The sequence below is a fragment of the Micromys minutus genome (genome assembly GCF_963924665.1).
Source record: "Micromys minutus genome assembly, chromosome: X".
In the NCBI taxonomy this organism is placed as follows: Eukaryota; Metazoa; Chordata; class Mammalia; order Rodentia; family Muridae; genus Micromys; species Micromys minutus.
Genome location: NC_137970.1, coordinates 26,568,806 through 26,582,449, shown reverse-complemented (window position 1 = coordinate 26,582,449; position 13,644 = coordinate 26,568,806). Strand labels below are relative to the sequence as shown.

The following is a 13,644-nucleotide window of genomic DNA, read 5'->3' as shown; positions in this document are numbered from 1 at the left end:
GTAGAGGCAGACTTTGAACTCACTACATAGCAGAGAATGACCTTGAACTTCTGATCCTTCTGCTCCATTGCCCACGTGCTGAGATTCCCCATGTGTGCCAGGCCTGGTTTTGTATGTGATTCTGATACTTGAGCCCAGGGCTTTTTGCATAGTAGGCAAGCATTCTACCAAGTGAGCCACATACTCATCCACATTTTCTTAAAGCTCTAAACTGTGAACATGCTTTTGTCAAATATTGAATTGGATCTTTTGAATAAAACTGAAGTTCTATCCCCAAGTTAAATAAACAGTGCAGATACAAGGGCCACTTTTTCCTCGCCTTTCCCTAGAACAACAATGAAAATATATGCTGGACCTTGACTGTATGCTTGCTCCCAAAATGTGGGGCAAAGCAGAGAGATGTCACCAACTTCGTGGCTTTAAGCAAAATGAAGGGCTCAGAGTTGGTCTTGCATAGCATTGATTCACACCATATGAAATTTGCTTTTAAATTCCCATGCCCAGAGTTCAAGCTGGACCATTTCAGGACTGGGATGATAATTCAATATTTAAAGTGCTCTCACCCAAGTGTGAGGACTGGAGTTTGAATACCCAGAATCCATGTAAAATGCCACGTAGGTAGGTAGATGGACGGGATGGTATACCTGTATGTAATTCCAGCCAAGGAAGGCATAGATAGGCAATCCCCAGAACAAGCTAGCTAGTAAGACTAGCATTAGTAGCAGGCTCTGGCTTTGATTGAGAGACCAATCAATAGGGAGGAAGAGTGATTAGGGATGACCCCTGGCATCAACCTTAGGCTTCCACATGCACATGTGCTACCACAAGTATATAAGAACAAATGAACAAACAATAACAAAACCACACACACCATGCACATACATGGAACATGGAAATGGAAAAAATAAGTTAAAGCCAGATAGTTTTACAAAAAAATACACATTTTCATCCTGACTTGCAACAGCGAGACTCCCCTGGCTATGGTGGGTACACAATCTCACTGGGCATCAAGCTGAGTGAGTAAAAAAGCTGCCCCCTTGAAGTAGACTCACATATTTTCCACGTCTGTCATGTCCCTCAAGCTCTGCCAGCCTGAGACAGAGAGATGGCTCAGTGGTTAAGAGCACTATCTGTTCTTCCAGAGGTCCTGAGTTCAAATCCCAGCAACTACATGGTGGCTCACAACCATCTGTAATGGGAACTGATGCCCTCTTCTAGTGTGTCTGAAGACAGCTACAGTGTACTTACATAAATATAATAAATAAATCTTAAAAAAAAAACTCTTCTAGCCTCACCAACTCTCATTAGCTCCCTGGCCTGTAGAAATAACCATGTTTGTGTTCCCTGGGCATGAAGGTGTTAGAGGACCAGCATTATCTCTGGCACTTAGTAAGTTACAAAATCCTTAGTGTGTGCTTAACATGTATCTATGTCACTGAACAACTGAGAGAAGCAAGGCAGAGAAGTGTTCTACCACATAATATGATTGACAAGGTGTACCCTGAAGGAAAGGACTGTGGTTTGAACTAGTTGGCTACTTGTCATTGAGACCTGTGATAGACAAGGAGTTAGATATGAGATAACCAAGGAAACGGCAACTGTATGTTGGGAATTGTGTACCCTGGGTTGGGAAGTAGGAGAGATGGGAGGAAACCAATGAACTAAACCTGCACATTGGGAGCCAACCTCTTATGGTTCTGGGTGCCCCCTTTGCAGCTGAACAATCTGAAGCTGCAGTTAGGTTTGTCCCCACATATCAGAAACCCAAGCCACAGAAAACAAAGGGACTGGCTTCCACCTTGCTGGCTTGCTTGTTTGCAAAGCCTTGTTGCAAAGTTCCTCAGTTGCCAAACATGCTCCTAAGCAAAGAATCTGCTAACAAGCTCCAGACTTCATACAGTATCGCTTACACTGTGAGTTTTTAGAAAAAGAGTTATATATTTTTTTAATGTGGATGACTGTTTGGCCTGAATGTATGAATTTAAACCACATGAGTACTTGCTGCCCATAGAGTTCAGAAGAGGGTGTCAGATGCCCCGGAACTGAACCCAGATCTTCTGGAACAGCAGTAAGTGCTCTTACTCACTGAGCCATAGCTTCAGTCACATGTTGTGGTTCTGATGCTCCCTTTTAAGAAGATCATGGGAAAAATACCCTAAAAGAGAGATCTGCTTCACCATGATTTGAGAGGGGACTAATTGTCACCTTACTCATATGAACGTGGCACCCACCTCATAATTGATTAAAACATCGTTAAAATTCAACCTAGTGCTAGTACCCAAGCTTTGGTCAGTCTTTGCCTCATTATCTTCTGAGTGTATGGTTTGCTTTACTTCACTTAAATAACCTTCTGCTTGGACTGTCTACATTTCACCTAATTTTTTTTTTCTTTTGCAAAGACAAGAACCAAGGAGATGTCTTACCCAGCAACATTATTTGCCACCTGTGCTGTCAACTTCTAACTTGATGGCCAGTCACTCCCATCCCTGGGTATTTATATAGTTGTCTGATCCCCTCCTGTGGGTGTTAGCGGAGACTCACCACATGTTTCTAAGCAAGGAAGTGACAGGATGTCTCTTTAGGGATTGGGTTACAAAAAACGACAGCCTGTCATCCTGCTTGCCCTCCCTGACTTTTCTCATATGCTTGTTTGCAAAGCTTGATGGAGCTGTCACATGATAAGTGGTCCTATGAGAAAGTCTTCAGAAAAAGAAAATGAGGTGGCCTCTAGCTACTGCCATTTGAGTGAGTTTGCAAAAGAATCCTTTGCCTAAGGAACCCTGAGATGAAAATGCAAACATAATAATACTTGCTTACAGCCCTGTGCTAAAATCAGGTGCTCAGCTAAGTTGTGTCCAGATTTTTAGTCTATGTGCATGGTATGTAGAACTCTCCCCTAACCAGCTCCTGCCACCACACCTCTGAATCTGCTCCAGATACTACCTCCTTCCTACAACTGATATACACTACAAACATCACACAGCCTCACACCTCTGTTAACATGGAGATCCCCTATGTGTCACCTCTTCCAGGATGCTTTTACCCCTACCATATTTTATGTGTGTGTATATATTTATATATGTGTGTGTGTGCATGTGTGTGTGTGTGTGTGTGTGTGTATGTGTGTGTGTGTGTGTGTGTGTGTGTGTGTGTGGTATGTAACACCCTTGTATATAAACATCAATACCACAGTAGGCATGGTTGTACATCCCTGTAATCCTAGCACTCAAGAGTTGGAAACAGCAGAATAAGGAATTCAAAGCTACATGAGACCCTACCTCAAACAAATAAGTATTTTTGCCCCCAAATAGACTCTCTAAATAGATCAAAAATAGTAATATAAGACCTTAAGTGGCTCGACAGATGGCTCAGTAGTTAAGAGTACTGACTATGCTTTCAGAGAACCAAGGTTTGATTCCCAGCACCTACATGGTGGTTCATAGATATCTGTAAGTCCACTTCCATAAGAGATTTGATGTTCTCTTATGATGTGCATAGGTCCTGAACTCACATACTGCAGAGACATAGGCTAAACACAGACATAAAATAATACATTTTAAATTAAAAATTCCTTGAAAAGGGAGAAGAAGGGAGGGGAGGAAAAAGGGATGGAGGGAGGCAGGGAGGCAGGGAGAGAGGACGAACACTTTCAGCCACAAAAAGTAAGAAAAATTTGTCATTTGCTGGAAAATAATGTGTGTAAATCTGGAAATATGCCAAACTCAGAAAGACAAGTAATCACGTTTTCTCTCATTTGTAGATACTATTGTTATAGGTATGTAAAACCATGTAGATATGCATATATGGCAAGGAAGAAAAGTAGCAGGAGGGAGGATAGAGAAGGAATGGGATACAGGATCCCTATGCTTAAAATACATGATGTCCTTACAGTTATCTTTATGAAACCCAATGTTCTGTCCAATGAATGAACAATAATTCAAGAAAAACTGCCTGTCTACCGAAGATCAGAGGCAACCTGGGGCCCATCCTTCAACCCCTGCTCTCAGAAAAAGACCAGGCTCTTTTGTCATCCCAGATTTCAATGGTCTTTTCTCATGTCTTTCTTGGACCTCCAAAGACCCATTTGGAAACCATCCCATTGATTTTTCTGTTCAATTTGTTATCATATCTTTCTTTCTTGCTTTGGGTTCAATTTCTTCTTCTGTTGCAATTTCTTAGGGTAGGAAGCTAGGTTTAGTGATGGGACAATGCTCTTCTCTATTATGGACCTTTTCATCTATGACTTCCCCTCCAAATGCTCCTTCAGTGGCATCTTATAAGGGTTGGCAAGATGTTTTATGCACATACCTTCCCTGGCTCCTTCTCCTCCACTTCACTCCAGATCTTACAACACACTCTGCAGCAGCAGCATATCGTAGGGCATTTTCATTTTACACAGTATTTGGAAATCCATAAATTAGATTTCTCCCTAAAATTGTTTCTTGCTTTTCATCATTTCTAGGATGTCTTTGCTTCCTTTCATTGTTTACTTTTTTATGTTCAGTTGCTCTAATTTCATCCCTCTTTAAGTGTTATGGATCTTTTTGAAACAGGATGAAGAAATAACAATGAAGAATAAGCAGGAATTTAAGAGGCAGTCAGTCACTGAAAGGAGAAAGAAGAGGGAGACAGAAAGTCAGGTAATTACTACAGATTGATGGGATTCTACAGGAAATAATAGTCAAATACTATAAAAGAGGTGACTTTCTTGTCCTTTCCAAGAAAGTGAAAATTAAGTAGCTTCTTTAGAAATTATCTTGCATGTTTATAAAACAAATATAAGCAACAGTATGACTGACTCTTACAGATCTATACAGTCAGGGAGACAGGACCTTAGCCAAGCAGCTCCATAGTCCCTGAATATCTGTTGCAAGGAAAACATGAGCCGTTTGTCTCCACCTGATATAACCCACGCAAATGAACAGAATGAGATTTTTTAAATCTACAATTCTAAAGAAAAGAACTAACTTTATTTTAAAAACTCCATTGAAGCAAAGTCGTAGCATACCTGTAATGCCGGCACTTGAGAGTCAGAGGCTGAAGGACCCCAGAGTTCAAGGTTATCCTTGGCTACATGGAAAGTTGGAGGCTACCCTTGGGTGAATGAGAGGCAGTCTCAAAAACAGAACAAAGCCAGGTCACAGCTATTTAACTCTGAAAGCTCCTGGCCTTAACTCATTTGGCTACGAAATCCCACTGAACAGCTTTCTAAGATTCCCAACTCAACACAGCATGACAACTGTCCACAGGCTGAGTCTACCAAGAGCTTTCACAGCTGATCAACACCTTAGGACCTGCAGAAGAAAAGAAAGATTCCCAGGAACTGTGATAGGACTCAGCTCGGATGGGACTTTGTGGTGTATCCAGAGTGAATTATACAGGTAGACACCCACACCTGGTCTGAGAGATAACACTAGAGCTCCAGCATAGTCCCAGGGAGCATAGAGCATTAGTTTCCGGTTTTGAAATTTTCTGGAATTCTTACACATGGGGTTAATAAGAATGTCCAGTTGAAATGGGAATAGACTCTAGAGTTTGAGAGAAATTATTTAAAAAAAGTCCACAAATCTATAAGGAAGAGAAGCAAATTCCTTCTTAGTTTGAGATATGCTAAGTAACACATACAGGGATTGCAGAGCAGAGCTATGTTATACTATAAAGAAAAGAGAAGAGCAGGCTGGAAAGATCATCAGTGGGTAAACAGAATTGGTGTGCAAGCATTAAGACCCAGGTTTTAAACCCTAGTATCCATGCTAGAATAGGGAATGCCTACACATGCTTGTATCCCAGCATTGGAAGACAGAAAGAGGGTCATGCCAGGTCAGTGGCTACCCAGTCTCCTGAAATGAAAGCACTGGTTCAGTGAAAAACCCCCATCTGCAAGGAAGAAGGTGGCTAGCAATAGAGGAAGACATTGCCATTCTTTTCTGGTCTCTATCTGCATGTACATAGGTACCCATATCTATATATACTGCATATACCTGCATATACTACTATAAACATAGCACACACACACACACACACACACACACACACACACACACCAACACGGGGCAATGCAGAGAATGGGGGACATGGAGGCATTTTGGTCCAAAACAGCAGGTTTAGATACTTCCTAAGTCATAGCAGAGAAGGATGCTAGAAAGGAGAGAGAAGGGGCAGAGGGAGAGGGAGACAGATGGAAGAGAGAGAGAGAGAGAGAGAGAGAGAGAGAGAGGGGGGGGGGAGAAGAGGGAAGAGAGTCTGTTTATAGTCCATGGAGCCAAAGAGGCTAGAGCACCATACCTAAACACCAGAGAATCACAAGAAAATGCAAATAAAGAAAAGGAACAGCTGTAATTTCCAGACCAATTAAATATGCCTATGTTTTTTAAGTTACACATTTTTAATTTATCCAGCATCACTGTAGTGGACTCAGCTCACAGTCCTGAAAGAAAGCCAGTTTCTCTGCACTCAGGAAATGTCACTATCAGTTCTATCTGATATCCTAATCTTCATGAATGGTGGTCTGTGTGCCTTGTAGGTCCTGAATCACTAAATGCTACTGTGTTCTTCCCTACTGGTTGAATTTCCCAAAGTGCCTACAGAGTTTTCCAAGAATCTCCAGTCCAGGGACCCAGGAAGGAGTGGAGCCATAGGAGGAGGGTGTCCAAATTGCCCCTAATTTTGAACCACTTTATTAGCTATACTATTTTGAATAATAATTGTTGCGGAGTAGTAATTATTAGACATTATCAAATTTACAGTGTTTTGTTGGTGTTTTGTTTTGTTTGAATTGGATCTCACTATGCAGCCATGGCTAGTCTGCTCATCACTATGGACACCAGACTGGCCTTGAACTCACAGAGATCCACCTGCTTTTGTCTCCAAGTACTAGATAGAATAAAGGTGTATGTCCCCACACCTGGAAGAACTAAGTAATACAGTTTAACAAAACTAGCATAATGTAAGTTTCTTATTTCTCCAATATGTGGCTCATCTTAACTAGTTAAAACCATAATCTAGCAAACACACAAATATTAGTTTTGTCCCATTTCAGGTATATTGAAATCTGGTACATTAAATGTGGTTAAAGATATTTCTATTTAATATGATGGTTCATGTAAAGTCAGCAAGCAGAGATTATTGTACATATTGAATATATACATAGAAAATAAATTTCTAGCAAGGTTAAATTTCACATATTCTCTTTTATACTGGTTATAGAATGGATATGTAAGCAACAAAATATCACTTATATTGGATGAAAGAAAATGATTGTAAAAACATTTTACATATGTTCAAAAAGTAAAAGTGAGTTTAATTAAAAAAGATCACTAGTACCATGGAGATGGAGACTGCATGATGTGATTTTTTGTGATTTATTTATTTATTATATATACAGTATTCTGCCTGCATTGTATGCCTCATGCCAGAAGATGGTACCAAATCCCATTACAGCCAGTTGTGAACTACCATGTGGTGGCTGGGAATTGAACTCAGGACCTACGGAAGAACAGTCAATGCTCTTAACCACTGAGCCATCTCTCCAGTTCCAGATGTGTTCTATTTTGATGTAATGTAGTTACTTTCACTATCCAAATGACTACCAGATCTTGCCTTTACCTGATTTATCTGTAGAATCTTCAAATTCCACAAGAAAGGAGTACCCATTGTTCCAGATGTGGAGGCAGGTGGCTGGGTCATAAGAAATGGTGAGTGGTTTTAAGCCAGGGTCATAAACACTGTCCCTCCATCGGATGTTGATGGGTGACTGCCGATCACCAACAGGAACAAGGTCCAAGTTCTCCCAGAGTGGAGGTACTAGGAGAGAACAAGTCCAGGCAATTAACAAAAACAACCACTACCTAGTACTACACATAAGACCATCCTGCTTGGGAAGAACATAGAGAAGGCAAAGACAGCTCACAGTCTCAGAAATTAGCTATTTGGGGTCTTAATCAACTGTGTGAAGGAAGCAGATCATGGCAGGCCAGAGAGCACCCTGTTGGGGAGTCTTCATTCTGTCGTCTCAGAAAACCAACTCATCTCAGCCTGTGATCTGAAGTCACTGGCATCGTTCTGAGGAAGCAGCACATCTGAAGAGTAGAGTGTAGATAGAGTTTTGACAATTCCGTGCTTTTCCACCACCTAAACTGATTTCAGTTACAAAGTCAAGTGACCCTTCAAGAAGGAACTTTATCTCACAAAGGAAACAGGGTTCGAACCGTTGGAAAGCACCCTCTAGTTCAGTATTGTCTGTTTTCACTTGCTTGGCTGGTGTAGCCTGCCTCCTAGACAATGAGTGTGCTACAGAAGTGCACATGACACGTTAGCCCTATAAACAACTGTGAGGACTAAGCAACCACCTTATAAGACCTGTGTGGAAACCAAGCATTGCTGAGGTCCCCCAAGTTCACTTTGTCACAAGAATGTGCACACTGTCTCTTAAGGTACACACAACATGTACTGACTATATGGCTTGTGCCTTCTTCCATAAAACCAAGCCTAGACTTTTGCCATAATATATCAGCAGACTTCCTGATGATGACATGGAGAGACCTGTTGAACTACACAGAAATGATGAACAGAACCCACACCTATCTGTTTGGGGTGGTCTCTCTCATCAAACTGGATAGTTGCACATAGAAGAATCCAAGTAGATCTATATTTATCACTCCACACAAAACTCAAGTCTAAGTGGAACAAAGACACTGAACCTGATAAAAGAGAAAGTAGGGAGCAGCCTTGAATACATTGGCACAGGACAATACATTCTGAATGGAACATCATTAATTAACATAGTCACTAAGATCAACAACTAATAAATGGGACCTTATGAAACTGAAAAACAAATGACACCTGTGATGGTCTGTATATGCTTAGGCCAGGCAGTGGCACTATTGGTAGGTGTAACCTTGTTGGAGTAGGTGTGTCACTGTGGACATGGGCTTTAATACCCTCATCCTAGCTGCCTGGGAGTCAGTCCTAGAGGCCTGCAAATGAAAATGTAGAACTCTCAGCTCCTCCTGCACTATGCCTATTCCTCCACTGCTGGTGGGAGTGCAAACTTGTACAGCCACTGTGGAAATCAGAGTGGCACATTCTCGGGAAGATGGCAAAGGATCAGATAAAGCCAAAGGATGCTTCATCCTACCACAGAGACACCTGTTGCTCTATTCCTAATATCCAGAAACTGGAAACAACCTAGAAGTTCCTCAAAAGGAGAACTGATGAAGAAAATGCAATATATTTTATATAATGGATTATTATTCAAGTGTTTTTTAAAAAGTAAATCATGAAATGGATGGAACTAGAAAAAAATCATTCTGAATGAGATAATGAAGACACAGAAAGAGAAAGGTGGTGTATGTTTGCTTATTCGTGGATAACCAAGCTGCAAGCCATAGAACCACAGAGGTTATAGACTTAGGAGACAGATAGATCTCCATAAGAAAGGAAAACAGAATAGGTAGTTATGGATAAGTGGGGGTGGAGAGGAAGATCAAGTTTGGAGGGGTAGTACAAAAACCTAATGTAGTACAAAGTTCCTAAAATATATACATATATATAGAAAATCTAAATGATATCATCATAAACGGGGGAGACAGAGCCCTAACTGGATATCTCTTGTCACCAAATGAAGCTGCTAGTACTGGGAATGGGTTATATCTAAATGAGTTGTTGGACAAAGGCTCTCATGGGAACCCGCAAACATCCCGTGCTGCTCCCAAGACTTAGGTACTCTGTCCAAACTGAAGACAAGGCCCTATTGCTGAAGACAATGCCTACACAATTCATTGGACATGAAGATATTGAGCTGTGCCTATAGAGTCTTCATCCATCGCTAGGTTCTAGCGTCTTTGATACAGGAAGTTACTCTGCAAGCTACCAAAAGAGAAACTTAAGCACTACCTCAACTGCAAATCCTTTGTTCTACAATAGCATCCTGCCTGTAAGACAGGCTAGGGCCATGGTGGCACAAAGCTTGTGGGCGTAACCAACGAATATCTGGTTTGGGTTACACCCCACTCCATTAGACCCAATTTATACCTGATGCTCCTGGAGTGACCAAGAGCCTAAGAATAGATAGCCCAATTCTAGTGAAAGAACATAGCAATAAGGTGACTCCTAATGACATTCTGCTCTACTCATAGAGCAGTGCTTTGTTTAGCCACAATCAGAGAAGAAGATGGGAACAAACACAGAAACCCACAGGTAGACATTATGCAGAGAGAGACCTTGGAACACTCAGCCCTAGGTGAGCTGTCTCCATCAAACCCCTTCCCTCAGAGCCCAGGGAACCCTGTGGAAGAGGGGCAGAAAGAGTGTAAGAGCCAGAGGGGATGGAGGATACCAGGCGAACAAAGCTCAATGAATCAACACGATCAAAGATCACATGAACTCAGAGACTGAGGCACATATATGCACAGGACCTGCACAGATCTGCACCAGACTGGGTCCTAGAGCTGAAAGAAGTGGACACGTGCCCCCATCCCTAACCTAGCAGTAGCTCCAATTGATAACCACTTGCACATGTAAATTTACTCTCCCCCAAGGGACGCACACTGGGGAAATAAACTACTCTTAAGGGTAGGCTGCATGTTCAGCAGTAGATGGCCAAGAGAAGACAAACTCAATAGCACCTGTGTTGCTTCATATATGATTGGCCCAGGAAGTGTTGCTTGGAGGCATGGCCTTGTTGGAGTAGGTGTGTCACTGTGGACATGGGCTTTAATACCCTAATCCTAGCTGCCTGGAAACCAGTCTTCTGCTAGTAGCCTTCAGATGAAGATGTAGAACTCTCAGCTCCTTCTGCACCATGCCTGCCTGGATGCTGCCATACCTTGATGATAATGGACTGAACATCTGAACCTGTAAGCCAGCCCTAATTAAATGCTGTCCTTATAAGAGTTGCCTTGGTCATGGTGTTTGTTGACAGTAAAATCCTAAGACAGCATCTTTACAGGTTTTTTGTCTCACAGAGTTGGGCATATATATATGACTTACGGGGAGAAAAACATATATATGTGTGCGTGTGTGTGTGTATACCATAAACATACATATACATAAGTATATATGTATACATATACATATTTTTTCTCCTTTTTCCTTGTTTGTTTTGTCCTATTCCAATGTGTTAGTTTTTATTATTATATTAAAAGTTTTTAGAAGCCTGTTTGTCCTCTAGCCTGATCCATAGAATGAGTTCCAGGACAGCCAGGGCTAAAGAGACCCTGAAAAAAAAACCAAATAATAATGATAATAATAAATTAGTTGAAAATGTCAGGCATGGTGGTGGCACACACCTTTAATCCCAGCACTTGGCAGGCAAAGGTATCAGATCCGAGTTCAATGCCAGCCTGGTCTACATAGTAAGTTCCAGGACAGCCAGGACTATATAGGGAGACCCTGTCTCACAAACAGCAGCAACAACAACAACAACAATAGAAGCTTGCTTATTTTCTACTGAGAGAAAGAAACACGGAGCTCTGGCTCTGGAACTCCCTCTGTAGACCAGGCTGCCCTCTAACTCACAGAGATTCACCTCCTTCTGCTCCAGGGATTAAAACTAGGATTAAAACTCTTCACCATCACTTCCTGCCCCACCCCCAATGTCCTCAATAAAAGGAAAACAGATAGAAGAACCAAGGGATGGATAGATTCAAGGCCACCAAGAAAAGAAAGCTGCCAAGACGGGTCCAGAGAATCTGAACTTATAATGGGCCCCAGCCACATGTAACTCCAGCTCCAGAGGATCTGACGCACTCTTGTGGCCTCTGCAGGTACTTCCACAATTAGATACACATACAAATAAAAATTACACATAATTACACATAAAAGTACATATAAATAAAAATCAAATAAAACCTTTTTTAAAAGCAGGGGCAACATAAATGGACAGAAGTTAGTACCAATGTCCTGTGCATCATGCCCCACAGTGAGTCTAAGGGTTTGACTATGACAGTTGTGCTGTTAGCCAGGGAAATCTCACATATACATCGACGTCATTCTCATCCTATTAACACGAGGACAAATCCTATCTCTAGTTCACTATTAGGGACAAGATATGTTGCTTCCTTTTGTTACCTGCCCAGAGCTAAATTCTCCAAGACTTGGCCTTAATTTTTTTGTTTGCTTGATTTTTTAAAAAGTGCCCCAGCAGTGTGTATATTGAGTGCTCCTGAGGATGTAGACCAGCTGTTCTCAACAGCATGAAGGAATCAGCCCCCTAAGGGACATTTGATAAGTTCCTGATGCTACAGAGTAGGGTTCTACTGCCCTCTACTGGACAAAGGCCAGATATGCTGATAAACACCCTTCCCTACACAGGATAGACAGGGAGACTGGAAATGTCTCTAGAGCTGGAATTGAGAAGCCTTCACCTAGAGCCAAAAACTATACATGAACTCAAAGTTTGATTCTCAGCCCACTCAGTCTCAAAGATTCCTGCTCCAAGGAAACCTTCTATCTTGCATCTATGATATTCTCAGACATGGCTAATATACCTGAGAAGTCAGACCATTCAAAAGCCAACAAGTGAGAGTCTCCTGTGAAGATTACGGAAGATCTGAAATGCTGGTCCTCAAGTCCCCAACATAAGGCCCTCTGTCATCCTTGATCAAGATTTCCTTCGGACACCAGGAACTGTGAGTTCTTATATCTCTTATTCCCCCCTCTCCCTTTCTTTCCCCTTTTAAACAAAAAACACAGATGGAAATAATTTCCTGATACTTGATGTTTATTTCCCTGGAGAGGGGAGGGTTGTGTTGTGTTCTTATATGTGATCTTATTGTCACATATCTCTCATAGAAAATAAAAAAGCAATGTTTTTGTCAACTACAGCTCAACTTAGTAGAGTCAGATTGTCCACAAGGATCTGTAGTCACTATTGGTAGTGGCTCAGTGGCATCGTGGTCATCTCCCAGGCATTGTACCCTAGGTTCAATCCCCAGGACAGCAAAGAACAGTTATAATAATAAAAGATCCTGCAGCTGATAAGCACCAATAATCATTTAAGATTCTTTTAAATTTATGAATGTGGCTGGTTTCCCCCCATGGCTGGCTGAACTGCATGCATCTCTTCAGCCCCTCTAAACTTTAGATTCCATGTTAACCATCCATTGGCTCTTAACTCTCATTCGTGGAGCTCTGGTATAGTATGTGCTTTAGCTCACAGTATATCAGAGAATGAACGGCTTATAAACAAAAGAAAGACAACTTTCCTCATGGCTCTAGAGTCTGGAAAGGCCAACAGAAGGGAGCAACAGATTTGGTGTCTGCTGAAGGCTACTTTCTGGTTCACAAACAGCTGTCTTCTTGGTGTCTTCTCAGTCTTATAAAGGGGCCCTCATCCCATTCATAAGGACTGAATCTTCCTCATCTCATTGTCTCCCGAGGCCTCATCTCTTAAGATCACTGGGAGGTCAGGAATTGTACAGACAAGTTTTAGGGAAAATCATGGAATTCACTGCAGACAGCTATTTGTCCAGCCCCAACAGTACCCCTGTTTCAGCCTTTGAAACATGAAAAGCACACTCCTCCCATAGAAGCTAACTTCCCCTCATTCAGCTCAAGGAACGACTTCCATCAGTTCCTGGGATTAATTGTTCCCTTCTCAGCCAAGTTTCCCTTCATCTTCTTATAACAGGATCCTCCCTATAT

The 13,644-nt window shown here is 41.7% G+C and overlaps 1 protein-coding gene across 1 annotated transcript in view; it reads right to left on the bottom strand.

Annotated features, from left to right (window-relative positions):
• Window positions 1-13,644, bottom strand: part of CA5B (carbonic anhydrase 5B) — a 51,215-nt gene that overhangs the window by 16,028 nt on the left and 21,543 nt on the right. Inside the window, exon 3 of the mRNA XM_080911069.1 lies at window positions 7,606-7,803. Coding sequence (XP_080767195.1) covers window positions 7,606-7,803 — 198 coding nt within the window. The remainder of the gene's footprint in view (window positions 1-7,605; window positions 7,804-13,644) is intronic.